Source organism: Amblyraja radiata, chromosome 1, assembly GCF_010909765.2.
Source record: "Amblyraja radiata isolate CabotCenter1 chromosome 1, sAmbRad1.1.pri, whole genome shotgun sequence".
NCBI lineage: Eukaryota > Metazoa > Chordata > Chondrichthyes > Rajiformes > Rajidae > Amblyraja > Amblyraja radiata.
The window spans coordinates 180,571,768-180,599,289 of NC_045956.1; the positions used below are offsets into that span (position 1 = coordinate 180,571,768).

The following is a 27,522-nucleotide window of genomic DNA, read 5'->3' on the forward strand; positions in this document are numbered from 1 at the left end:
TCAAGGTAACAGCAACTTTATTTCTCTGACACGTTTTTTGCCAGAAATAAAAAAATGATGAAAACAATAAATAGAGCTTGTGGGGGCTGGAGGGTGAACAGGCCCAGCGATGGTCACTGGGCCTGGGTCAGCCCCGTCCACAGCCCCGTACTGACCAGGCTGCCTCAGCGGCCCATGGGCATGCCCTTGCCACGGGACTTGGTGGCAGCAGAGGGGTCCACAGTGGAGCGCGGGTTCCTGATGGTCTCATCCACAGACAGGATGAGGCAGGCCGCCTCCGAGGCAGCGGTCAGAGCGTTGATCCGCACAATCGCTGGCTCCCACACGCACGCCTCAAAGTTGTCCGCGATGTCCTCGTTGTTCACGTCCACTCCGTACCACACCCCTCCCTGTGGACACACACGCACCCATCACAGTGTAGACCCCCGCAGCAGTGTAGACTCCCGCAGCAGTGTAGACCCCCTCACCACAGTGTAGACCCCCTCACCACAGTGTAGACCCCCTCACCACAGTGTAGACCCCCTCACCACAGTGTAGACCCCCTCACCACAGTGTAGACCCCCTCACCACAGTGTAGACCCCCTCACCACAGTGTAGACCCCCTCACCACAGTGTAGACCCCCTCACCACAGTGTAGACCCCCTCACCACAGTGTAGACCCCCTCACCACAGTGTAGATCCCCTCACCAGTGTAGACCCCCTCACCAGTGTAGATCCCCTCACCACAGTGTAGACCCCCTCACCACAGTGTAGACCCCCTCACCACAGTGTAGACCCCCTCACCACAGTGTAGACCCCCTCACCACAGTGTAGATCCCCACACCACAGTGTAGACCCCCTCACCACAGTGTAGATCCCCTCACCACAGTGTAGATCCCCTCACCACAGTGTAGACCCCCTCACCACAGTGTAGATCCCCACACCACAGTGTAGACCCCCTCACCACAGTGTAGATCCCCACACCACAGTGTAGACCCCCTCACCACAGTGTAGACCCCCTCATCACAGTGTAGACCCCCTCACCACAGTGTAGACCCCCTCATCACAGTGTAGACCCCCTCACCACAGTGTAGACCCCCTCACCACAGTGTAGATCCCCTCACCAGTGTAGATCCCCTCACCAGTGTAGACCCCCACACCACAGTGTAGATCCCCTCACCAGTGTAGATCCCCTCACCAGTGTAGACCCCCACACCAGTGTAGATCCCCTCACCAGTGTAGACCCCCTCACCACAGTGTAGACCCCCACACCAGTGTAGATCCCCTCACCAGTGTAGACCCCCTCACCACAGTGTAGATCCCCTCACCAGTGTAGATCCCCTCACCAGTGTAGACCCCCACACCAGTGTAGATCCCCTCACCACAGTGTAGACCCCCTCACCAGTGTAGATCCCCTCACCAGTGTAGACCCCCTCATCACAGTGTAGACCCCCTCACCACAGTGTAGACCTCCTCACCACAGTGCACACCCCCTCCTCCTCCATCCCTAAGCAAACAAGAGCCCCCCCCTCCCCAACCCCAGCACAAACTGCCAGGGGAGGTAGTTGATACAGGGACTATCGCAATGTTCAAGAGACAGGTACATGGATAGGACAGGTTTACAGGGATATGGACCAAACGCAGGCATGGGACATGTTGGTCGGTTGGGGTTATGGGCCTGTTTCCATGCTGTATCACTCTATGACTCCAAGACATTGCAGAGTTGTGGTAGTCCACTGCACAGACCAGACTCCCCACCATCAACACTTCACACTGCCTCGGATATATAGTCAACATAATCAAAGATGGACACAAAGTTCTGGATTAACTCAGTGGGTCAGGCAGCATCTCTAGAAGGATAGGTGGCGCTTCGAGTCGGGACCCTTCTTCAGACTTAGTCCCAACATGAAACTTTACCAATCCATGTTCTCCACAGATGCTGCCTGACCCGCTGAGTTACTCCAGCACTCTGTGAAACGTCACCTATCCACGTTCTCCACAGATGCTGCCTGACCCGCTGAGTAACTCCAGCACTCTGTGAAACGTCACCTATCCATGTTCTCCACAGATGCTGCCTGACCCGCTGAGTTACTCCAGCACTCTGTGAAACGTCACCTATCCATGTTCTCCACAGATGCTGCCTGACCCGCTGAGTTACTCCAGCACTCTGTGAAACGTCACCTATCCATGTTCTCCACAGATGCTGCCTGACCCGCTCAGTTACTCCATCACTCTGTGTCTATCTTGGATATAGCCAGCATCTGCAGTTCCTTCCAATCACAATATAATCACAGACGTGTCCCACCCCGGTCATTCCTTCTTCTCCCCGCTCCCGTCCGGCAGAAGGTACAGAGGCTTGAAAGCGCACACCACCAGACCCAGGAACAGCTTCTTCCCCTCTGTTATCGGGCTTCTGAACGGTCCTTCCATAAGCTAGGGTACTGTCCGATTCACCTCTACCCCATTGCGGACATTGGACTTTGTCCGTGGAACTGATGCGCTACAATGCTGAGAACTATATTCTGCACTCTGTATCTTCCCCTTTGCTCTACCAGAGTTTAGCCTGATTGTATAGTATTATCTGATCTGCTTCTGCTAAATAATTCCGTATACCCGTTTCTGCGTTCTATGTTACATGTAGCTCTGTACATGTAACAGTAATAGAGTGCCTGTCTATTCCTTTATCACATGAGCAGGCAATTTACAATGCCAAATAATTTACCATTAAAGCAAATCTCAACCTTCTCTATAACTGTAAAGCTATAACACTGTAACATATTCTGCACTCTGGAAAGGGTCTCAACCCAAAACATCACCAATCAAGATACTAATCAAGAACTTGTCAGTCTCTGCCTTAAAAATATCGACTGACTTGGCCTCCACAGCCGTCCGTGGCAATGAATTCCAGATTCACCACCCTCTGACTAAAGAAATTCCTCCTCCTCCTCTTCCTGAAGGAACGCCCTTTATGTCTGAGGCTGTGGCCTCTGGCCCTGGACTCGCCCACTAGTGGAAATATCCTCTCCACATCCACGGGTCAGAGCCCGCGGCCGAGTCCGAGGGGGAAGAACAATGGGGACCGGGCGTGGAGGGGGGGCTGTGAAGGAGGGAGGGGGAGGGTGGAAGAACAATGGGGACCCAGTGTGGTGGGGGGGGGGGAGAAACAATTGGGGACCGGGCGTGAGGGGGGGCTGTGAAGGAGGGAGGGGGAGGGTGGAAGAACAATGGGGACCGGGCGTGGAGGGGGGGCTGTGAAGGAGGGAGGGGGAGGGTGGAAGAACAATGGGGACCCAGTGTGGGGTGGGGGGGGGAGGGAGAACAATGGGGACCGGGCGGGGAGGGGGGCTTGAAGGAGGGAGGGGGAGGGTGGAAGAACAATGGGGACCCAGTGTGGTGGGGGGGGGGGGGGGAGAACAATGGGGACCGGGCGTGGAGGGGGGGCTGTGAAGGAGGGAGGGGGAGGGTGGAAGAACAATGGGGACCGGGCGTGGAGGGGGGGCTGTGAAGGAGGGAGGGGGAGGGTGGAAGAACAATGGGGACCCAGTGTGGGGTGGGAGAACAATGGGGACCGGGCGTGGAGGGGGGGCTGTGAAGGAGGGAGGGGGAGGGTGGAAGAACAATGGGGACCCAGTGTGGGGTGGGGGGGGGGGGAGAACAATGGGGACCGGGCGTGGAGGGGGGGCTGTGAAGGAGGGAGGGGGAGGGTGGAAGAACAATGGGGACCGGGCGTGGAGGGGGGCTGTGAAGGAGGGAGGGGGAGGGTGGAAGAACAATGGGGACCGGGCGTGGAGGGGGGGCTGTGAAGGAGGGAGGGGGAGGGTGGAAGAACAATGGGGACCGGGCGTGGAGGGGGGGCTGTGAAGGAGGGAGGGGGAGGGTGGAAGAACAATGGGGACCGGGCGTGGAGGGGGGGCTGTGAAGGAGGGAGGGGGAGGGTGGAAGAACAATGGGGACCCAGTGTGGGGTGGGGGGGGGAGGGAGAACAATGGGGACCGGGCGGGGAGGGGGGGCTGTGAAGGAGGGAGGGGGAGGGTGGAAGAACAATGGGGACCCGACGCAGTACTTTGTGTAGCGATCATTTGCATACGGTGTGTTTCATTGTGACTTGTCACGTGACAATAAGGTATTAATTCATTAATGCAGTTGTTCACTGGATCTGGGAAGGGGATGACCAAGTGAGGGAGGGGGGAACGTAGTGGGAATCAGCGAGAGGCAAGTGCTCTGAGAGCCGAGAGCTGTAAATGGGTGGAGCGGCTGCGGGCGTGGGCGGCACGGACGGGTTGCGTGTTTACCTGAGCGTGCTTGGCACGCAGCTTGTTGAGGATGTTGGTGGCGTCAAAGCCGGCGTTGTCACACAGTTGCCGCGGGATCACCTCCAGTGCCTTGGCGTACGCCCCGATCAGCAGCTGGACCTTGCCCGGGATGGTCCTGGAGTAATCCCGCAGGTACTTGGAGATCTCCATCTCAATGGCACCTCCCCCGGCCACCACGGAATCATTCTGCAAAGATGAGACAGAGCGGTGATTTAGTTTAGTTTAATTTAGAGATACAGCATGGAAACAGGCCCTTCGGCCCAGATCATAGAAACGATCCACACTGACCAGTGTAGGAGGGAATTGTAGAAAGTCACAGGACTTTCAGTCATGATCACATGGAATGGCGGTCGGTGCTGGCTCGAAGGGCTGAATGGCCTACTCCTGCACCAAAATGCTGTAAAAGATGGTTTGCATGCTATCCAGTCAAATCATACTTTACATAAATATAATCAAATCACACACAAGTACAAGAGGTAGAGAGAAAGAAAAATGACAGAGTGCACCCTCCCACCCTTTTATCTCCCTCCCTCCCACTCCCTCTCTCCCTCCCCTAACAGTCTGTGACCCGTAGCGCTGTGGCTATAGCGCTATGTGTAAAGGCAATAGCGCTCCAGCTGGCAGTGCTATTTTTACAACCCATAGTGCTGTTCTTTGAAATTCCCACGCGTTAAACTGACAGCGCTGTTTAAACCTGGAGCGGGACAGGCAGATCAAAGCTTCCAGATCTTGAAATTTAAAATACTAATAGATTTAATCTGCTATAATTTTTAGAGGTACAGTATGACTTTTAATATCCTTGCATTTTTAAGCAGCAAGATGAAACAGGAAGTGGGGCTGATTTTTGAAAAATCCGTATTTTACAAAACAAATCCGTACATCCATATTCTGATCGCATTTCCGATCGTACAAAATACGGAAAATCCATACTACTTGGCAGCTCTGCTCATGCTGTCATCTCTCAATCTCATCATCTCACGTTGTAAATCTTGTCTGCAAGACAACATCCTTCCTCTAACGGTGCCCAGAGCTGGCAGACACCAGGTTCTTCGCTCCTCATTGGGAAATCAGCCAACATAATCAAGGATTAACCACACCCCAGTCACTCCTCCTCCCCTCTCCCCTCAGGCATAAGGTACAGAAGCTTGAAAGTGTGCACCACCAGACTCGGGAACAGCTTCTTGGCCACTGTTAGCAGGCTTCCAGAAGCTAGACTACGGTCCAGATTTTCCAACCAGCCTCAGCCCGGCCACTCCCTCTTCTCCCCTCAGACAAGAGGTACAGAAGTGTGAAAACGCACACCTCCAGATTCAGGTAGACAAAAAGCTGGAGAGGCAGCATCTATGGAGCGAAGGAATGGGTGACGTTTTGGGTCGAGATAGATGCTGCCTCATCCGCTGAGTTTCTCCAGCTTTTTGTCGACCTTCGATTTTTCCACCATCTGCAGTTCTTTCTTAAACACCGCCAGATTCAGGGACAGTTTCTTCCCAGCTGTTATCAGGCAACTGAATCATCCCATCAACAACTAGAGAGCAGTCCTGACCTGTTCTCCGACCAGTCTTATTGTCTCCGACTACATTTTATCTCTGTCCCACCCACTCCCCTGACATCAGTCTGAAGAAGGGTCTCGAACCAAAACGTCGCCCATTTATTCTCTCCAGAGTTACCGCCTGTCCCGCTGAGTTACTCCAGCATTTTGCGTCTACCTTCGATTTAAACCAGCATCTTGCAGTTCTTTCCGAAACAATAATAAATCTAATGTTTGTTTAATCGACGCAGAATGTCAAACCTCTCTCTCAATGTCAGCAAGACAAAGGAGATAGTGATGGGCTTCAGGAAGTGAAGCGGTTCACACACCCCAGTCTGCATTGACGGCGCTGAAGTAGAGATGGTTGAAAGCTTCACATTCCCAGGAGTCAATATCACCAACAACTTCTCCAGGACCACCCATACTGAAGCAACGACCAAGCAAGCACACCAACGCCTCTACTCCCTTAGAAGGCTTAGGAAGTTCGGCATGTCCTAAACAACTCTCACCAACTTCTACAGATGCACCGCTGGAAGCATTTTATCAGGATGCATCACAGCACGGTTTGGGAACAGCTCCACCCAAGACCGCAAGAAATTGCAGAGAATTGTGGACGCAGCCCAGACCATCACACAAACCAACCTCCCTTCTATTGACTCCATCTACACGTCACGCTGCCTCGGCAAGGCCAGCAGCATCATCAAGGGCCAGTCTCACTCCAGTCACTCCCTCTACTCCCCTCTCCCACACCAAAGGCACAGAAGAGTGAAAACGCACACCTCCAGATTCTGGGACAGTTTCTTCCCAGCTGACATCAGGCAACTGAATCATCTTACCACAACCAGAGAGCGGTCCTGAACTACTATCTACTTCATTGGTGACCCTTGAACTATCTTTACTCGGACTTTGCTGCATTTACCTTGCATTAAACATTATTTATTTTATCTGTATCTGTACACTGTGGACGGCTCGATGGAAATCATGTATATTCTTTCCGCTGCTTAACATCCCACAAAAAGCTTTTCACTGTACCTCGGTACATGTGGCAATAAACCAAACTAGAATGTCCCTACTACTCAATCTGGTTTCCGATTTTAAGGTCAATAATTCAGGACATCGACACACTTTAATGTTTGAGTTCTCACCTTAATGGCCCGCCTGACGATCATGATAGCATCATGAAGGGAGCGCTCAGTCTCATCCATAAACTGCTCCGAGCCTCCTCGCAGTAAGATGGTGCACGTCTTGGCCTTGGGGCATCCAGTGAAGAAATTGTATCTGTGGGAAGTGCAGGGACAAGAGGTTACAGGTCTCCATCATAACTCCCCAAGTGAAGACGTTAGAGATCTTCATCATCACTCCCAAGTGTAGACGTTACAGGTCTCCATAACTCCCCAAGTGAAGACGTTATGGGTCTCCATCATCACTCCCCAAGTGTAGACGTTACAGATATCCATAACTCCCCAAATGAAGCACAAGTCACGCCAGAGGCGAGCTACGGCAACACTAGACTAAACATTAGGATGTTTACATCTCACGCTGCCTCGGCAAGACCAGCAGCATCATCAAGGACCAGTCGCACCCCGGCCACTCCCTCTTCTCCCCTCTCCCTTCGGGCAAAATGTACACACTTCAGGGACAGATTCTTCCCGGCTGTTATCAGGCAACTGAATCTTCCTACCATCATGTATCTATATACTGTAAATGGCTCAATTGTAATCATGTATTGTCTTTCCGCTGTCTGGTCAGCACGCAACAAAAGCTTTTCACTGTTGACGTGACAATAAAGTAAACAGAATTGAACCAAACTGAATTGATTTATTCAGGGATATCCTGAAGGGAGGAAGTCTAGTCAGGGTCATTTGGTCAGGTACATGGATAGGAAGGATGTAGAAGTCTAAAGGATCTCGACCTGAAACCTATGTGTTGTATTATCTGATCTGATAGCAGGTTTTTCACTGTTCTTTGATACTCGTGACAATAAGATAACTAACACCAATGTAGAGTTGTAGGGCGGCACGGTGGCAGAGTTGCTGTCTTACAGCGGCAGAGACCCAGGTTCCATCCCGACTGTGTGCTGTCTGTACGGAGTTTGTACGTTCTCCCCGTGACCGCGTGGGTTTTCTCCCAGATCCTCGGTTTCCTCCCACACCCCAAAGGAGAACAGGTTTGTAGGTTAATTGGCTTGGTAAATGTAAAAATTGCCCCTATTGTGTGTAGGATAGTGTTAATGTACAGGGAGATCGCTGGTCAGCGCGGACCCGGTGGGCTGAAGAGCCTGTTTCCGCGCTGTATCGCTAAACTAAACTGCTGCTGCTGTGAAAGCCACAGAGCGAGTCCAATAGCTCAGAACGAGTAGATTCTGTGGAGTAAAGGGCGTAGGTGGGAAGCCGGTCTTGGTTACCTTTCACTTCCAACCTGGGCCTCCTCGAACTGGTCGCACTGTCCCAGCACATCATCCGTCATGGCATTAATGCTAGTTTGAATGGAGCCGCCACAGGCCTGAGGGACACAGAGACAACTATGTTTGCAGAGACTCAACACATGCACACATTCCATTCACAGTTAGGTAGACTAAAATGCTGGAGAAACTCAGCGGGTCAGGCAGCATCTATGGAGCGAAGGAATAGGTGACGTTTCAGGTCGACACTCTTCTTCAGTCTGATGTGGGGGGGGAGAAGAAAGGAAGGGGCGGAGACAGTGGGCTGTGCGAGAGCTGGGAAGGGGAAAGGGGAGGGGAAGGACAGAGAAAGCAAGGACTACCTGAAATTGGAGAAGTCAATGTTCATACCACTGGGGTGTAAACTACCCAAGTGACATACCAGGTGCTGCTCCTCCAATATGCGCTGGGCCTCACTCTGGCCATGGAGGAGGCAAAGGACAGAAAGGTCGGATTCGGAATGGGAGGGGGAGTTGAAGGGGAACCGAGCAGAGGATTTGGGCGAAGCGATCGCTAAGCCTACGCTTGGTCTCACCGATGTAGAGCAGCGGATGCAATAGATAAGGTTGGAGGAGGTGCAGGTGAACCTCTGCTGCACCTGGAAAGACTGCTTCCATTTACAGTTAGATTTAGCTCTTAGGGCTAACGGAATCAAGGGATTTGGGGAGAAGGCAGGAACGAGGTACTGATTTTGGATGATCAGCCATGATCATATTGAACGGCGGTGCTGGCTCGAAGGGCTGAATGGCCTACTCCTGCACCTATTTTCTAAGTTTTAACATCTGTCAGTATTGTCATATCCTTCGCATCCCGACTATTCTGAACTCATCCTGCCTTTGGAGTTTGCGTACAAAATCATGAGAGGAATAGGTCGGGTAGAGGCACACAGTCTCATGCCCAGAGAAGGGGAATTAAGAACCAGAGGACATAGGTTTAAGGTGAGGGGAGGAAAGATTTAATAGGAACCTGAGAGGTAACCTTTTCACACAAAAGATGGCAGGTGTATGGAACGAGCTGCCAGAGGAGGTAGTTGAGGCTGGGACTATCACAACTTTTAAGAAACATTTAGGCAGGTTAGAAGGATATGGGCCAGACGCAGGCAGGTGGGACTAGTGTAGACGGACACGTTGTTCGGTGTGGCCAAGTTGGGCCGAGAGTCCTGTTATCTCGCAGTATGACTATTATGAGCTGAGGAAGATCGTGCTGGCATTGGGAAGGGTCCAGAGGAGGTTAACGAGAATGATCCCAGGGAATTATTGAGGACCCACGAATGATCCCAGGAATGAGTGGGCTAACATACGGATTTCTGATTCGTGAGCTGTCAACAACCACCTCAGCCTTATGCCAGAGGCTGCTCCAATTGCCTTTTGCACAGGGAGAATGGTGGGCTCTGATGGACACCCTGAATCACTGAACCTGCCTTTGTTCAGGACACACAAGGCCCACGAGCAGCCATGAATGAATGAACAAAATTCTTCGTTTTGCATACCCAAGGTATGATACCCAAGCCTGACCCCTCTCATCCTGGCCACAAACTCTTTGAATCACTTCCCTCTGGAAGGCGACTCTGGACTGTCAGAGCTACCACAGCCAGACATAAAAACAGCTTTTTTTCCCCCACGAGTAGTTGCTCTACTCAATAACCAAAAATCTGTAGCCTCCTTTTGCTCTGGTATTTTATTTAATTCACATGTTTAATTGAGAATGTTTTATTATTAATGTTTAATGTTTTATGTGTCATTGCTAACTGTCACTGTATGTCATGTTGTCAGTTGCGGGCGGAGCACCAAGGCAAATTCCTTGTATGTGAACACTTGCCCAATAGGCTTATTCATTAATTCATTCAAATAGTCACCACGTAAAGGGCATTGACAAAGTTACAAAGTATACCGCGCTGGGTCCTCCTTTGAACTCCTCCCCCCTCCCCCCTCCCCCTACAGTGGTCCCCCCCCATGCCGGATCCTCCTTTGAATGTAAGAAGTGAATTGTGTTGATGGTGGTACATTATAACAATGACTCTTCACACATTTTGACTCCAAGGTTAATCTGCAGAATCACTGACCATCATGGTCCGCTTGAGGTCCTCCTCTGGGACTCTGCCTGCACAGAAAAGGTCCCGGTCTGCAAAGTACTGGGTGGCCACATCACCGATGGGAAGTTTGGACAGCACAACCTTGGCCCCCGACAGGTGGATCTTCTCCAGCTTATCGTAAAGAATGCTCCATTCTGCGTCCACAATGGCCTGATAGTCCTAGAGGCGGCGAGAGATCAGAGCAATTAATAGCAAGGTCAGTTGAGGAGCTGTACTATGTAGTGTGGAGGGAAAATACATGAGCACAAATATGTCAACCAGCGAAGGAAGGGACTTATTAACAGGTAAGGCAACAACTGATAATCCCTAATATCACCCCTTAGAGATCAGAGTTCAATTCAGTTTAAGAAAGAACTGCAGATGCTGGAAAAATCGAAGGTAGACAAAAATGCTGGAGAAACTCAGCGGGTGAGGCAGCATCTATGGAGCGAAGGAATAGGTGACGTTTTGGGTCGAGACCCTTCTTCAGACTTCTTCTAACCCTTCTTCAGTCTCGAGAAGGGTCTCGACCCGAAACATTGCCTATTTCCTTCGCTCTATAGATGCTGCCTCACCCGCTGAGTTTCTCCAGCATTTTTGTCTACCTTCAGAGTTCAATACACTTTATTATCATGTGTACCGATCATCATCATCGTTGAAAACATTAGCGACGCAGTGGTGCTGGTTTCCGACGGGAACGGTGACGGACGCACCACACATCTCTGTCCTCCAGTTCCTGCGGACGTCCGCCGCTGGAAGTACAGGATTTTGGTGTGTGTGTGCTTGATCATCGTTCTGTGGCGTCAGCTAATACAATACAATACCATTTATTGTCATTGTCATATACACGGACCACTTATCGTCGAACCCTCGTCAGTAGGTACGAGGGCTGGCACGTGACGTCATGGGCTAGGCGAAGTGTCCTGCTACTTAAGGTTATCTCACCTCGAGACCTTGGCAGTCAACGGGTAACTGAGCCCGAGAGAACAACCTCGCTCAGCTACAGCAGCAATATAGTCAGCGGACCAACCTAACGTGTAGAACCTGAATAAACGACTGTTTGAACCTGCCTGACCTTTATTCACCATGTTTGGTGCCGCTACATTGGTGACCCCCGCCACTCTTCCGCTTCCCGGCAACGGACCAGGCCCCGCATTCAACCCCCACACCGCTCCATGCCTTGTGAGACGGCCGCTGAGCTCTCACGCATGACCTGCCCGGAGCCGACCACCGGAGCAATGCTATGTACGACAGTGATCGCAACTTCTACTTAAGTGTGGCTGGCCGTTGGCTCGCTAGGAGCCCATCCACCCATGTACCGAGGTACAGTGAAAAAGCATGCTCTCCAGCCAGCGGAAAGACAGTACGTGATTACATTCCAGAACTTGCTGCTTCCGGAAGTTTTTTTAGCAATTCTCAATATTGAAACGCTGTTCCAATTGTTCACAGCAGTGTTTGTCCCTTTAGACTTTGGAGACAGCGCAAAAACAGGCCCTTCGGCCCAGAGTCAGCGCTGACCAGCGGTCACCCCATACACTCGCACTATCCCACACACTAGGGACAATTCATAATTTATACCGAAGCCAATTAAACTACAAACCCGCACGTCTTTGGCGTGTGGGAGGAACCCAGAGCACCCGGAGAAAACCCACTAGGTCACAGGGAACACTTTTCAAACTTTGTACAGACAGCACCCATAGCCAGGATCGAATCCGTGTCTCCGGCGCTATGAGGCAGCAACTCTACCGCTGCGCCACCGTGCCATACAACGCCCCACACGTGTCCTCTACACCACTGACCTCAACATTGTTCACCCGGACCTCAGCATTATCCTTCTCGGCTTTGAGCTCCAGCTCCACATTCAGCAGTGCGATCTTCAGCTTGGAGTACTTCTTGGGCTGCATCTCAAATCCAGCGTAAGAGAATGTTTTCTTGAAAGCAACACCGGCTATCAATTGAGATTCCTGTCATGGGGATCAACAACATGCAAGAAGGGATGAGAGAATGTCAGCAAACCCAGTAAATTCAAGTTACAGTTGTACAAGAAAGAGACACAAGGTTGCTGGGTTGTCAAAAAAAGACACACGGCGCTGGAGTTACTCAGCGGGTCAGGCAGCAGCTCTGGAGTATATAGATGGGTGACATTTTGGGTCGGGACCATTCTGCAGACTATATGTCTTTTTTTTTTTTAAACTGTTGTACAGATGAGAGGGGATCTTATTGAAACATAAGATTATTAAGGGTTTGGACACGCTAGCGGCAGGAAACATGTTCCCGATGCTAGGGAAATCCAGAACCAGGGGCCACAGTTTAAGAGTAAGGGGTAAGCCATTTAGAACGGAGACGAGGAAACACTTGTTGAGTCTAGGGAATTCTCTGCCTCAGAGGGAGGTGGAGGCCGGTTCTCTGGATACTTTCAAGAGAGCTAGATAGGGCTCTTAAAGTTAGCGGAGTCAGGGGATATGGGGAGCAGGCAGGAACGGGGTACTGATTGTGGATAATCAGCCATGATCGCATTGAATGGCGGTGCTGGCTGGAAGGACCGAATGGCCTACTCCTGCACCTATTGTCTACAAGACATTGTTGAGGCTATCGTTGATGTATTGTGTTCAGTTTTGGCAGCCCAGCTAAAGAAGAGATGTCATTAAGCAGAGAAGATTTATAAGGATATTTTCAGGACACAGGGAACTGAAGAAGCTGGAATCTATAGCAGAGAAACGTAGAGACGTGAGGATGCTGCCAGGACTCGAGGGCATGAGCTACAGGGGTAGGTTAGGCAGGCTAGGACTTTGCTCATTGGAGCGTAGGAGGCTGAGGGGTAATCTTATAGTGGTGTATAAAACCATGAGAGTAAGTGCATAGAATTTTTTTTCTAAGGTAGGGTATCAAGAAACATGGCTGATCATTCACAATCAGTACCACGCTCCTGCCTTCTCCCCATATCCCCTGACTCCGCTATCTTTAAGAGCCCAATCTAGCTATCTCTTGAAAGTATCCAGAGAACCGGCCTCCACCGCCCTCTGAGGCAGAGAATTCCACAGACTCACAACTCTCTGTGTGAAAAAGTGTTTCCTCGTCTCCGTTCTAAATGGCTTACCCCTTATTCTTAAACTGTGGCCCCTGGTTCTGGACTCCCCCAACATCAGGAACATGTTTCCAGCCTCTAGCGTGTGCAAACCCTTAATAATCTAATGTTTCAATAAGATCCCCTCTCATCCTTCTAAATTCCAGAGTATACAACCCCAGCCGCTCCATTCTATCAACATATGACAGTCCCACCATCCCGAGAATTAATCTTGTGAACCTACGCTGCACTCCCTCAATAGCAAGAATGTCCTTCCTCAAGTTTGGAGACCAAACCTGCACACAATACTCCAGGTGTGGTATCACTAGGGCCCTGTACAACTGCAGAAGGACCTCTTTGCTCCCATACTCAACTCCTCTTGTTATAAAGGCCAACATGCCATTCGCTTTCTTCACTGCCTGCTGTACCTGCATGCTTATTTTCATTGATCCCGTTGTACTTCCCCTTTTCCCAACTTGACACCATTTAGATAATAATCTGCCTTCCTGTTTTTCACCTCACATTTATCCACATCTACTGCATCTACCCACTCACCCTACCTGTCCAAGTCACCCTTACGGGCTATAATCATCTGCAGACAGAATATATGTTGTGCACTGACCTCCAAACCACCTCCTTGAACTTTCTTAACTCCGATCATTTTCAGTGGCAGGAGATCATCCAATATCATGACGGCATCCACCACCATCTTGGAGAAGAAGCCCTTCTGCGGAGCAATCAGTTTGGAGCTGAGGGCAGTGGCAGCACATTTCTCAAAAAGCTCTCGTTGAAGTCTACATGGACAGGAGAGAAGGACAAACATAAAAAGCACCTGCATCGGACAGAACAGCACAGTGGTAGAGCTGCTGCCTCACAGCGCCGCAGACCCAATTTCAACCCTGGATCCCGACTACGGGTGCTGTCCATGTGGAGTTTGCACGTTCTGTCCCCCCCCCCTAAGATCACGTGAGCTATCTCCGGATGCTCGGGTTTCCACCCCACGCCCCAAAGCCTTGCAGATTTGTAGGTTAATTGGCTTCAGTAAAATTGTAAATTGTCCCTAGTGTGTAGGATAGTGCGAATATACAGGGTGATCACAGATCGGCGCGGACTCGGTGGGCCAAAGATCCTGTTTCTGCGCTGTATCGCTAAACTAAACATAACATGGAACATTACAGCACAGCACATGAACAGGCCATTCAGTCCACATCTGTGCTGAGCATGCCTGGCTAAACTGATCTCATCTGCCAGTGCATGATCAATATTCCTCTATTCCTTGCTCTTCCATGTGTCTACCCAAAAGCCTCAATACCCTCTATCGTATCTGCCTCCACCACCACCCCAGGCAGTGCATTCCAGGCCCTCATGTCGACACAAGGAACTGGAGACGTTTGAATTGATTCCTTAGAGTGGTCTATAGGGGGGTGATCTTATAGAGGTGTACATGACCATCAGGTAGATGCAGGGACAAGGGGAAGTACAACTGGATCTGGGAGTCCTTGTTCTTCAGTCAATGAAAGTAAGCATGCGGGTACAGCAGGCAGAGAAGAAAGCGAATGGCATGTTGGCCTTCATAACAAGAGGAATTGAATATAGGAGCAAAGAGGTCCTTCTGCAGTTGTACAGGGTGACCTAGTGAGACCACACCTGGAGTATTGTGTGCAGTTTTGGTCTCCTAATTTGAGGAAGGACATTCTTGCTATTGAGGGAGTGCAGCGTAGGTTTATAAGGTTAATTCCAGGGATGGCGGGACAGTCTTATAAGATAATTAAGGGTTTGGACACATTAGAGGCAGGAAACATGTTCCAGATATTGGTAGAGTCCAGAACCAGGGGCCACTGTCTAAGAATAAGGTGTAAGCCTTTTAGAACAGAGATGAGGAAACACTTTTTCACACAGAGAGTTGTGAGTCTGTGGAATTCTCTGCCTCAGAGGGCGGTGGAGGCCAGTTTTCTGGATACTTTCAAGAGAGAGCTAGATAGTGCTCTTAAAGAGTCAGGGGACATGGGGAGAAGGCAGGAACGGGGAACTGAATGTGGATGATCAGCCATGATCACATTGAATGGCGGTGCTGGCTCGAAGGGCCGAATGGCCTACTCCTGCACCTTTTGTTTATTGATCGTGGGTCATGTTTTTCCTTACTTGGGGGTTGAGGTTTATTATTGTCAGGTGCAGAGAAAGGATTTGTTTTGCATACTATCCAAATAGATCAGATATACCATACTCAGGTAAAAATCGTTCAAACTCAAGTATAATAAAGGGGAAGATACAGAGTGCAGAATATAGTTCTCAGCATTGTAGCGCATCAGTTCCACAGACAAAGTCCAATGTCCGCAATGGGGTAGAGGTGCACCTTATGCCAGACGGGAGCGGGGAGCAGGGTGGGACAAGTTTGTGATTATGTCGGCTTCTTTCCTGAGGCAGCGTAAAGTGCAGATGGAGTCGATGGTGGGGAGTGTGATCTGTGTACAAACTGTAACAATATGATCAGGCTGATTGGATTTCTGGTTACCATCTGTATAAACTCTGAGACAATCATACTTACTCCTTGTCATCTTTCTTCACAGTTACAGCAATGGATTTAATTTTTTCCACAGCCTGTTCACAAAAACAAAATAAGATCATATACAGTCAGAGAAGAAACAAGCCTAAGTTTTCCTGCTGTCTTATCAACATTTATAACATTAAACTGTTTTGTGGCATGAGAGTCATACAGCATGGAAACAAGCCCTCTATCTAACGAGTCTATGCCAACCAGGATGCCCCATCTACTCTAGTCCCATTTGCCTGCATTTGGCCCAAAACCATCTGAAGTCTTCTTATCTATGTACCTGTCCAAGTATCTTTTGAATGGTTACAAATGCGTGTACATAGTATGTGGAAAAATGGGACTGGATGAATGGGTGGAAGCTTAATACGTGTACAGTAGCTTTCACAACCTCTGGACCTCTGAGCACGTCACAGCCAATGTACATTCAACTGTTATGTAGAAGAAAATAAACTGCCACAACTGTGACTGGACCTTCTGTTTAGCGATGTTAACAAGAGATGTTATTATTGGCTCAGTGCACAGGGGAGAGCTTCGTGTCATGTACACATCTACAGCTCTGCCCTCATTTACCTTTTTGATCACGTCTTCAAATAACTCAACCTCCCACGTAAAAAACCATGCTGACTGTCCCTAATCAGACCTTGTCGGTCTAAATGCCTGTGTAACCTATCCCTCAGAATACACTCCAGTAACTTTCCAACTACAGATTTTAAGCTCACCGGCCTTTAGTTCCCAGCATTTACCATGCAGCCCTTCTTGAATAGACGCAACATTTGCCACCCTCCAGTTTCAGGGGGCGGTGGAGGCCGGTTCTCCGGATACTTTCAAGAGAGAGCTAGATAGGGCTCTTAAAGATAGCGGAGTCAGGGGATACGGGGAGAATGGAGGAACGGGATACTGATTGGGGATGATCAGCCATGATCACATTGAATGGTGGTGCTGGCTCGTAGGGCCGAATGGCCTACTCCTGCACCTATTGTCTTCCGGCACCTCTCCTGTAGTTATAAACGAATCGTAAATTTCAACCAGGGCTCCCGCAATTTCCTCTCTGGGTTCTCACAATGCCCTTGGATATATCTGATCAGGCTTTGGAGATTTGTCTACCTTCATATACGATAGTACCTTAAGCACTTCTTTGACCGTAACACTGACTGCTCTCAAGACACTTCCATTGACTGTCCCAAATTCCTCTGCCCTCCTGTCATTCTCCACGGTAACTACACAGGAGATATTCACATTGAGGACCTTGCCCATCTCCTGTGGCTCCATACATAATAAATGCTTTCCCAAAAAAGCTGCAAACCAAAATCTCCGTTCAATCCTAGCCCAGCCAGTGTAAAATTACTAAAGAGGAACATGGCAGCATAGTGGCACCCAGGTCTTTTGCATTGTGAGGCAGCTGGTAGTGCAATTGCCTCAGAACACCACAGTACTGGTAGACACAAAATGCTGGAGTAAGTCAGCGGGTCAGGCAGCATCTTTGCTGAGAAGGAATGGGCTACGTTTCAGGTGAAGACCCTTCTTCAGACTGAATGACTTCATATCAATCTGAAGGAGGGTCTCGACCCGAAACGTCATCCATTCCTTCTCTCCAGAGATGCTGCCTCTCCCGCTGAGTTACCCCAGCTTTTTGTGTCAACCTTCAATTTAAATCAGCATCTGCAGTGCTTTCCTACACATCTCCTCCACCACAGTATTGCTGTCAATCCCGACCTCGAGGGCTATTTGCGTGGAGTTTGCACGTTCTCCCTGCGAACGCGCAAGTTTACTCTGTCCGGGTGCTCCGGTTTCCTCCCACATCCCAAAGACGTGCAGGTTTGTAGGTTAATTGGCTTCCATGCAATGCCCCTAGTGCGTAGGGGAGTGGATGCGAATGCTAGTGTAAAAGGGTGATCTGTAGTCGGCGTGGACTCGGTGTGCTGCAGGGCTTCTTTCCATGCTGTATCTTTAGAACAAAACAAGGCATATTACCAGCTGGGTGGCCGTGCGAAAGGATCGGATGATTATCTGGGGATGAAGCCCCTCCTCCACGTACGATTTAATCTGTCTGAGGAATTCTGCGGCCAACAGAGTAACTGAAGTAGTCCCATCGCCCACCTGGAGGCACAAGAACAGACAATGTACTAACATTATATTGTTTTTAATCTATAAGCATCAAGCACTCAAGTTGCTGGTCCAAGGACAAGTTGTGATCCCACCCAAGAGTGGGAATGATGGTTTTCTTTACCTCAGCGTCTTGTGATTTTGCAATGTCTACAAGGGTTTTTGCAGCAGGGTGAACAACATCAAGCAGCTTTAAGATGGTGGCCCCGTCGTTGGAAATGGTCGCTTTTCCTGTTGAATAAATAAACATAGATAGTTAAACGGGTTCATTTAAGAAGCTGTAAATGCCACAAGTGGGAACAAACAGGTTCACAACAGTAAAGAAAGCCAAAAAACACAAAACACAAAGTGCTGCAGTAGCTCAGGTAGCACAGTGGGAGAGTTGCTGCCTTAAAGCGCCAGAGACCCGGGTTCGATCCTGACTACAGATGCTGTCTGTACGGAGTTTGTACGTTCTCCCTGTGACTGCGTAGGTTTTCTCTGGGTGCTCAGGTTTCATCCCACACTCCAAAGATGTACAGGTTTGTAGATAATTGGCTTTGGGAAATAAAAAATGGTGAATTGCCCCTAGTTTAGGATAGTGCGAGTGTACGGGGTGATCGCTGGTCAGCACAGACTTGGTGGGTCAATGGGCCTGTTTCCGCACTGTATCTCAAAAGCCTAAATCTCTAGTCATATTTCAATTTACTAAACTACAATTAGTAAGTTTAAAGGCAATGATTATTTGATGCCTCCCACTGTCCCCTTCTACCTATATCCCACTTACACTTTTCACTCCTCTTCCTCCTTTATCGAAGCCGTACTTCACCATTAGATAGGGGTCTTAAATATAGTGGAGTCAGGGGATATAGGGAGCAGGCAGGAACGGGGTACTGATTGTGGATGATCAGCCATGATCACATTCAATGGCCTACTCCTGCACCTATTGTCTATTGTCAATCATCCCCTTCCCCTGTATCCACCTATCACTTGCCAGGCTTTGTCCCACCCCCGTATTTCTTCACCCAATAGACAATAGGTGCAGGAGTAGGCCATTTGGCCCTTCGAGCCAGCACCGCCATTCAATGTGATCGTGGCTGATCATCCCCAATCAGTACCCCGTTACTGCCTTCTCCCCATATCCCCTGACTCCGCTATCTTTAAGAGCCCTGTCTAACTCTCTCATGAAAGTATCCAGAGAACCGGCCACCACCTCTCTCCCGAGGCAGAGAATTCCAGACTCACAACTCTCTGTGAGAAAAAGTGTTTCCTCATCCTACTCCATCAGTCTGAAAAAGGGCCCCAGCCCGAAACGTCACCTAACCATTTCCTTCCGTGGATGTTGCCTGACCCACTGAGTGCCTCCAGCACTTTGTGTCATGAAACATGCAGTGTCTGGCGGGGTGAAGTGTGCCCTAGTCTTTTCAGTGATTTTAAAATATTACAACGAAATAGAAAGTTAAGTTCCTTCAATGGAGTATATTGAGAGAGAGAGCCAAGAGTGTTTTTTTTTGTCATATGTCCCAACACAGAACAATGACATTCTTACTTGCAGCAAAACAGATATGTAAAGATAGTAGTCTCTAAACACCAATAATAGTGCAAAGCCAAAAACAATGCCCCCAGGTCTTCGTCGTTTGAAGCTTATTTAGAGGTTGCGGTGTTTAATAGCCCGATGGTTGTAGGGAAGAAGCTGCTCCGCAAACTGGACGTTACAGTGGATATTTTTACGGCAGAGATAGATAGATTCTTGATTAGAACGGGTGTCAGAGGTTACGGGGAGAAGGCAGCAGAATGGGGTTAGGAGGGAGAGATAGATTAGCCATGATTTGATGGGTCGAATGGCCTGTTTCTACCTCTATCCCTTATGACGCTATAGTTTTCAGGCTTCCTGTGCCTTCTTCCCGATGGCAGGAGTGAAATGAGAGCGTGGCCAAGGTGGTGTGGGTCTCTGATGATGCTGGCTGCCTTTTGAGGCAGCGACTCCTGTAGATCCCTTCAATGGTAGGGAGTTCAGAACGCAGTGCAGACCGTCTCTTTGTGAAGACAAATGGGTGACACAGCTGGTAAAACTGCTGTCTCAAACGTGACCACGACCTAGGGTGCTGTCTGAGTGATCTTGACCTCGGGTGCTGTCTGTGTGGAGTTTATATGTTCTCCCTGTGACTGCGTGGGTTTCCTCCAAGTGCTCCGGTTTCCTCCCACATCCCAAAGACGTGTGGGTCTGTAGATTGATTTTCCTTTGTAATTTCCCCGAGTTTGTGGGGAGTGGGTGCTAAAGTTTAGTTTAGGTTAGAGATACAGCACGGAAACAGGCCCTTTGGCTGACCGAGTCCACACCGACCAGCGATCCCCGCACACTAACACTAACCTACACATACCAGGGACAATTTTACATTTATACCAAGCCAATTAACCTAATTAATTTATGCGTTAAAAAAATAATAAAAATCTATACGTCTTTGGAGCGTGGGAGGAAACCGGAGATCCTGGTGAAAACCCACGCAGGTCACGGGGAGAACGTACAAACTCTGTGCAGACAGCACCTGTAGTCAGGATTGAACCCGAGTCTCTGGCCCTGTAGGGGAGCAACTCTACAGCTGCACCACCCTAAATTGGACAACATAGAATTAGCGTGAATGGGTGATGGATGTTGGCATGAATCGGTGGGACGAAGGGCCTGTTTACATGCTGTATCTCAAAACTGAACACAGTGCCCAGTGCCTTACCTCTGTCATCCACAATGAGCTTGTCCATTCCTCGTGGCCCCAACGTGGTGCGAATGGCCTCTGCGATCACCTGGCAGGCATTAATGTTACTGACAAGCTGAGGAGTCCCTTGTGAAGTGTCAGTGCCTTCCTTCAGGAGGATAACTGGTGCGGACTGCAGAACAAAGGACAGCTTTTATTTCGCCCATTTATTCTTGATTGTCACAGTCTTAACAAGTCAATTTTCTAAATTAAAACCTAAAGAACAAATTACCATCAAAGTTGAAAAGATAACACAAAGCTTGAATGTGGAAAGACTGCAGAAGCTGGTTTGAACCATAGACACAAAAAGCTGGAGTAACTCTGCAGGTCAGGAGAAAAGGAATAGGTGACGTTTCAGGGTCGATGCCCATCTTCAGGCCTGTATGGTCTTGACCCGAAATGTCATCTATTCCTGTTCTCCAGAGATGCTGCCTCACCCGCTGAGTTACTCCAGCTTTTTGTGTCTACATACAAAGCTTGAAAACTGGCATCAAATATCAAAAGCTATTCAACCCACCACTGCCTATCTCAAAGGTACTCACATTTTCCCACCTTGATCTTTTCAAATCTTTCCGTAGAACAATTTCATTTCACTGCACATCTTGTATGTGTATGTGACAAATAAAGTTGACTTGACTTGATACCTGATACATATACCTTCATTCCCTGCATATTCATGTGCCTACCTAAATCCAAGTGAAACACCAATATCATATCTGCCTCCACCACCAGTGTGTTCCAAGCACCCTCCACTCTCTGTATCACACATCTCGCTTAACTTTGCCCATCTCACCCTAAAGCAATGCCCTCTGGTCTTTGCCAATACCCACCCTGGGGAGAAAGGTTCTGACTGTCTACCCTATTAGGACTCTTATTATATATACGTCTACCTCAATCTCCATCATTCCAGAGAAAACAATCCAAGTCTACCCAACCTCACCTGAAAGGTTCATAGGTTATAGGATTCGGCCCATCAAGTCTGCTCCGCCATTCAATCATGGCTGGTCCATCTGTCCCTCACCACCCCATTCCCCTGCCTTCGAATGAATCTGCTATCATACAGTACAATTGCTCCACGCTTTCAAATCATAAGGTCATAAGTGAAGGGAGTAGAATTAGGCCATTCGGCCCATCAAGCAATAAAATAAACTTAGTCTTCTCGCTGCTACTGTGGGCTGGAGATACAGAAGCCCAAGGTCCCACAGCACCAGGTTCAGCAACAGCTACTTTCCTACAACCATCAGGTTCTTGAACAGACCCTAATCTTCCCTCAACAACAGAACATTCTGGACTGTCATGCACTTTCTTCCCCAATTGCATTTTGCACGCTGTCTTGTTATTTTGCATAACCTTTTGTATAAACTTATATATGATTTATCTTTCTGTGTGTTGTCTGAGTCTATGTACCTGCGATGCTGCTACAAGCAAGGTTTTCATTGTCCTGGAGCCACATGGTACATGTGCATTGACCACTCACACCTCATTCCCCCTCCCGCCCGGCAGTAGATACACGAGCTTAAAAGCACGCGCCACCAGATTCAGGATCACTGTTATCAGACTACTGAACTGTCCTGCCATAAGCTAGAGTGTATTCATGATCTCCCAGCCTACCTCATTTCAGACATGTACTTTTTCCTCTGTAACTGTCATGCTTTAACGCTATATTCTACACCCCAGCGGTATGAACATTGACCAATTTCAGGTATTCCTTGCTTTCTCCCTCTTTCCCCTCCCATTCCCAGCTCTCCCACAGCCTACCGCCTCCGCCTCTTCCTTTCTTCTTCCTGCCCCACTGCCATATCAGTCTGAAGAAGGGTCTCGAGCAGAAACGTCACCTATTCCTTCGCTCCAGAGATGCTGCCTCACTGGCTGTTCTACCTTCTACCTTCGATTTTTCCAGCATCTGCTGTTCTTTCTTAAATATTCTGCACTCTGGTATTTTTCTTTTTGGATGGTTTAATTGTATAGAATGATTTGACTGGACAGCACGTGTCTTGGTACAGGTGACAATAATAAACCAATACCAACTGGACCTGACTTTCAGGTGAGACATTAAAATGCCCAGATATGAAAGATCCCAGGGCCACTGATTTAGTGTCACACCTGAACCCTCTCCCTGGTACCCCAGAACAGACATTTCCCCACAATCTGGCTGGCATCAGCGAGTTAACTCTTTCCATAATAGACACCAAATACTGGAGTAACTCAGCAGAACAGGCAGCATCTCTGGTTAGAAGGAATGAGTGACGTTTCGGGTTGAGATCCTTCTTTAGACACAGGCTTCCTGCTGTCATCCCCTCCGCAAACCAACACCATCAGCACGGTGGCGCAGCAGTAGATTCACTGCCTTACAGCCAGGTTCGATCCCGACTACGGGTGCTGCCTGTACGGAGTTTGTACGTTCTCCCAGTGACCTGCGTGGGTTTTCTCCGAGATCTTCGGTTTCCTCCCACACTCCAAAGACGTGCGGGTTTGTAGGTTAATTGGCTTGGTATAAATGTAAATTGTCCCTAGTGTGTGTAGGATGGTGTTAACGTGCGGGAATCGCTGGTCGGTGCGGACTCGGTGGGCCGAAGGGTTTGTTAACCAAGTCTGTAGTCACTTAACTAAACTATCGATTCACAATATCAACCCGCATGCAAATACCACCCTTGTGTCTCACCACCTCTGCAACCCAATACCACTCCCACCATGAGAGGAATACATCGGGCAGACGCACAGTCTTTTGCCCAGAGTCAGGGAATCGAGAACCAGAGGACATAGGTTTAAGGTGAGATGGGAAAGATTTAATAGGATCCCGAGGGGGAGCTTTCTCACACAAATGGTGGTGGGCGTATGGAACAAGTTGCCAGAGGAGGTAGTTGAGGCAGGGACTATCCCAAAGTTTAAGAATCATTTAGACAGGTACATGGATAGGACAGATTTGGATGGATATGGGCCAAACGCAGGCAGGTGGGACTAGCGTCGATGGGACATGTTGGTTGGTGTGGGCAAGTTGGGCCTGTTTCCACTGTATCACTCTATGACACCACCACATACCACACACCCCACTTCCTGCACCCCCAATCCAACCACACCACCCTCGCCCACGCACCCTTTATATCACTACCCACCTGATTCCCTAAACACTCACCCCTCATCACCTAGACCCCACACCCTCACCCCAAACAGCCTGCACCTTCCCCAAATCCTTACCAACACACTCCTCACCCCACTCTACACACCCCCTCCACCCCACCCAGACCCTACACAGCCTACACCCCCGCCCCAATCACCCACACCTCCTACATCCAAACCCTCACCGCTACACCTCACCCCCACCTATGATATCACCCCGTACTCCACGCATGACACCCTCCATCTACAGCTCCACCCCTCATCAGTCTCCCACCCCTTCCCTCCCCCAGTGCTGCTCTACCTGGCAACCAGTCGGATCCCCACCCTCACCCATCTCCTCTCCCCCACCTTCCCCCTCTCCCTCCCTCCCCCCCCCCCCCCCCAATGCTGCTCTACCTAGTGGGGGCTACCCTGGCAACCAGTCAGTTTCCCACCCTCACCCCACTTCTCCCTCTCCCTCCCCCAGTGCTGCTCTACCTGTGTGGGGAGGGGAGGGGGGTTTCCAGGGGCAACCCTGCCTGCCAGCCAGTCTGTCCCACTCCCTTCCTACCCCTCCCCCAATGCTGCTCTACCTAGTGGGGGCCACCCTGGCAACCGGTCAGTTCCCCACCCTCACCCCACTTCCCCATCTCCCTTCCCCAGTGCTGCTCTACCTGGGGGGGGGGGGGGGGTTCCAGGGTCAGCCCTGACTGCCAGCCAGTCCCCCACCCTCATCCCCCTCCCCCTCCCCCAGTGGTGTTCTACCTGGGGGGGGGGGGGGGTTCTAGGGTCAGCCCTGACTGCCAGCCAGTCCCCCACCCTCACCCCCCCCCCCTTCTCCATCTCTCCCCCTCCCCCAATGCTGCTCTACCTGGGGGGGGGGGGGTTCTAGGGTCAGCCCTGACTGCCAGTCAGTTCCCCACCCTCATCCCCATCTCCACTCCCCCAGTGCTGCTCTACCTGGGGGGGGGGGGGGGGGTTCTAGGGTCAGCCCTGACTGCCAGCCAGTCCCCCACCCTCACCCCCCCCCTTCCCCATCTCTCCCCCTCCCCCAATGCTGCTCTACCTGGGGGGGGGGGGGGGGTTCTAGGGTCAGCCCTGACTGCCAGTCAGTTCCCCACCCTCATCCCCATCTCCACTCCCCCAATGCTGCTCTACCTGGGGGGGGGGGGGGGGTTCTAGGGTCAGCCCTGACTGCCAGCCAGTCCCCCACCCTCACCCCCCCTTCCCCTCCCCCAATGCTGCTCTACCTGGGGGGGGGGGGGGTTCTAGGGTCAGCCCTGACTGCCAGCCAGTCCCCCACCCTCACCCCCCCCTTCCCCTCCCCCAATGCTGCTCTACCTGGGGGGGGGGGGGGGGTTCTAGGGTCAGCCCTGACTGCCAGCCAGTCCCCCACCCTCACCCCCCCTTCCCCTCCCCCAATGCTGCTCTACCTGGGGGGGGGTTCTATGGTCAGCCCTGACTGCCAGCCAGTCCCCCACCCTCATCCCCCCTTCCCCATCTCCCCTTCCCCATCTCCACTCCCCCCCCACCCTCACTTCCCCATCTCCCCCCCCCCCCCCCAAGTGCCCGAGCCCGAGCCGCCCGCTTTAAGCGCCGCGGCCCAGTCCCTTCCTCCCGGCCTATCCTATCCTGTCATGTCGTGTCGTGTCGTGTCGGGCTCCGCCGGCCCCGGCCCCTTACATCCACCCTCCCACCCGCTAATATCGCCCCCATCCGCCGGCCCACACGGCCCGCCACACGCCGGCTCCATGCCCGGGCCCGATGGACAGCGGGAGCAGGCGGATGGCGCCGGATTTCACCGCCCCCCTCCCTCCCATCTCTCGCCGCCGCTCACCATCATCGTGCCGGCCGCTCGGAACCTTCCAGCAACTGCCCCGCCCCGCCCTTCCACCGCGTCATGACGCAGACGGAGACGCGCACACGTCGCCGTGGTGACCGCGAAGACGGCCTGCCAGCGCCAAAGATGGCCGCCCGAGTCAAACTCAAACCAGGCACTGCCAACATCAAAGATGGCAGCCAAGAGACAAGTCAGATCTTGGTTCTTGGTTTCTTGGTCCTCCAAAATATTCCAAATGGAATTTAAACTGGAGGTGGTGAAGGGAGGGATTAAGCCAGAAAGGGTTATTGGGAAGAAAGAGCTACTTTAGTGGCTTCCGGTGGTGCTGGTGCCAGCAGCCTCCACCTTCAGCCCGGTATCTTTTTGTTTTTTTGTTTTTTTAGTTATGTTAAAGTGTGTTTTTTATGTTTTTTTTAAATGTCTTTATGTGGGGGAAGAGGGCACGGTAAGGGGGATACCGTCCTTCGGTCGCTTCCTGGAGCGGACGCGACTATTATTCGAGTCGCGTCCTCACCCCCCCAGCGGCCTACCTACTGGTTTGGCGCGGCCTTTCCTGTCGGGATCGACCAGAGCACCAGCAGCGGCGGGACAGCGCTGTAACATCGCGGGGCTGGCGATCGCCGTCTGGAGCCTGGAGTGCTGGACCTGCTGCACCGACATCATGGAGCTGTGGTTCGCGGAGCTCCCAACACGGGCGGCGCTGATCAACAACGCGGGGTCCTGCGACTCCGCCCGGCTCGGCTTGCGGACTCGGGAGCTGCGGACTCCGGCTGCGGGAGACGGCTGATCAGGAGGTCTGGGCCGCTGAGGAGGAGGATGTTCACCGTCGGGGATCGGCGTCGGCGTTCCACCAGCCCGGCGTGAGGGCCTGAACATCGGGCCGCCCGGGGCGGCGACTGCGGGTGCTCGGAAGGCCCAGACCACGGATGAACATCTGGGAAGATCGGAGGGGAGGCTGGCTGGACTATGGTGCCTTCCTCACCTTGGTGCCATTGTGTTATGTTGTGTTGTGGACTTTCTGTGTTTGTGCTTTTCTTTTTTTAATTCAATTTTATTTTTAATATGTTTTATTATTTATTATTTATTTATTTTTATGATACTGCCTGTAAGGAAAATTCATTTCGTTGTCTCTAATTGAGTCAATGACAATAAATTTGAATACAATACAATACAATACTTTAAATTTAGTTGCATCTGGTTGTGTAACTATAGTTGGGTGGAGATTATTCCATGCTTTAATTGTGCGGGGGAAGAACGAATTGCTGTACACATCTGTCTTTGTAGCTGGGATCACAAATTGGATCGAATGCCCTCGTCTGCTCCTAATTGGTTTGGGTTTGGTGTAGGTCTTGTAGTCTATGTCGAGCTGACCATTTAACATTTTGTAAAAACAGGTCAAATGGTGAGTTTCACGTCTGTCTTGGAGAGGGTTCCACCCCAGAGAATTCAGAAGTTTGGTGACACTCGCTTCTCTCTCTCATAGGTGTTAGTAACAAATCGAGCTGCCTGTCTTTGCACACGTTCAATGGAAGAATGTCACCATCAATGATGGCAGCTCAAGACAAGACAGCCATCATCAAATATGGCAGCTCAAGTCAAGCCTAGCACTGCCAGCATCAAAGATGCCAACTCAAGTCATGCCCAGCACTGCCAGCATCAAAGATGGCAGCACAAGTCAAGTCAGACCCGTCCAGCATGAAATATGGCAGCACAAGTCAAGCCTAGCACTGCCTGCATAAAAGATGGCAGGACAAGTCATGCCAGCATCAAAGATGGCAGCACAAGTGAAGCCAGCATCAAAGATGGCA

At 50.6% G+C, this 27,522-nt stretch overlaps 1 protein-coding gene across 1 annotated transcript; it reads right to left on the minus strand.

The window, feature by feature from the left end:
• cct7 (chaperonin containing TCP1 subunit 7) lies at positions 1–25,869 on the minus strand. The gene is made up of 12 exons (XM_033035721.1): positions 25,712–25,869; positions 20,758–20,911; positions 18,174–18,280; positions 17,918–18,043; positions 15,941–15,993; positions 14,018–14,189; positions 12,131–12,295; positions 10,323–10,511; positions 8,225–8,322; positions 6,966–7,098; positions 4,272–4,478; positions 1–389 (listed from the first exon to the last, which is right to left on the minus strand). Exons 1-12 carry the CDS (start codon positions 25,715–25,717, stop codon positions 165–167), a joined length of 1,635 nt encoding a protein of 544 aa, XP_032891612.1. The 5' UTR covers positions 25,718–25,869; the 3' UTR covers positions 1–164.
• Between the last annotated feature and the right edge of the window lie 1,653 nt (positions 25,870–27,522).

Coding starts and splice junctions, on each gene's coding strand:
- cct7 (XM_033035721.1), bottom strand. Junction 14,190..15,940: donor GTGAAGAAAGATGACAAGGA/GTAAGTATGATT, acceptor CTGTCCATGTAG/ACTTCAACGAGAGCTTTTTG. Junction 12,296..14,017: donor TTCAAGGAGGTGGTTTGGAG/GTCAGTGCACAA, acceptor TCCCCATGACAG/GAATCTCAATTGATAGCCGG.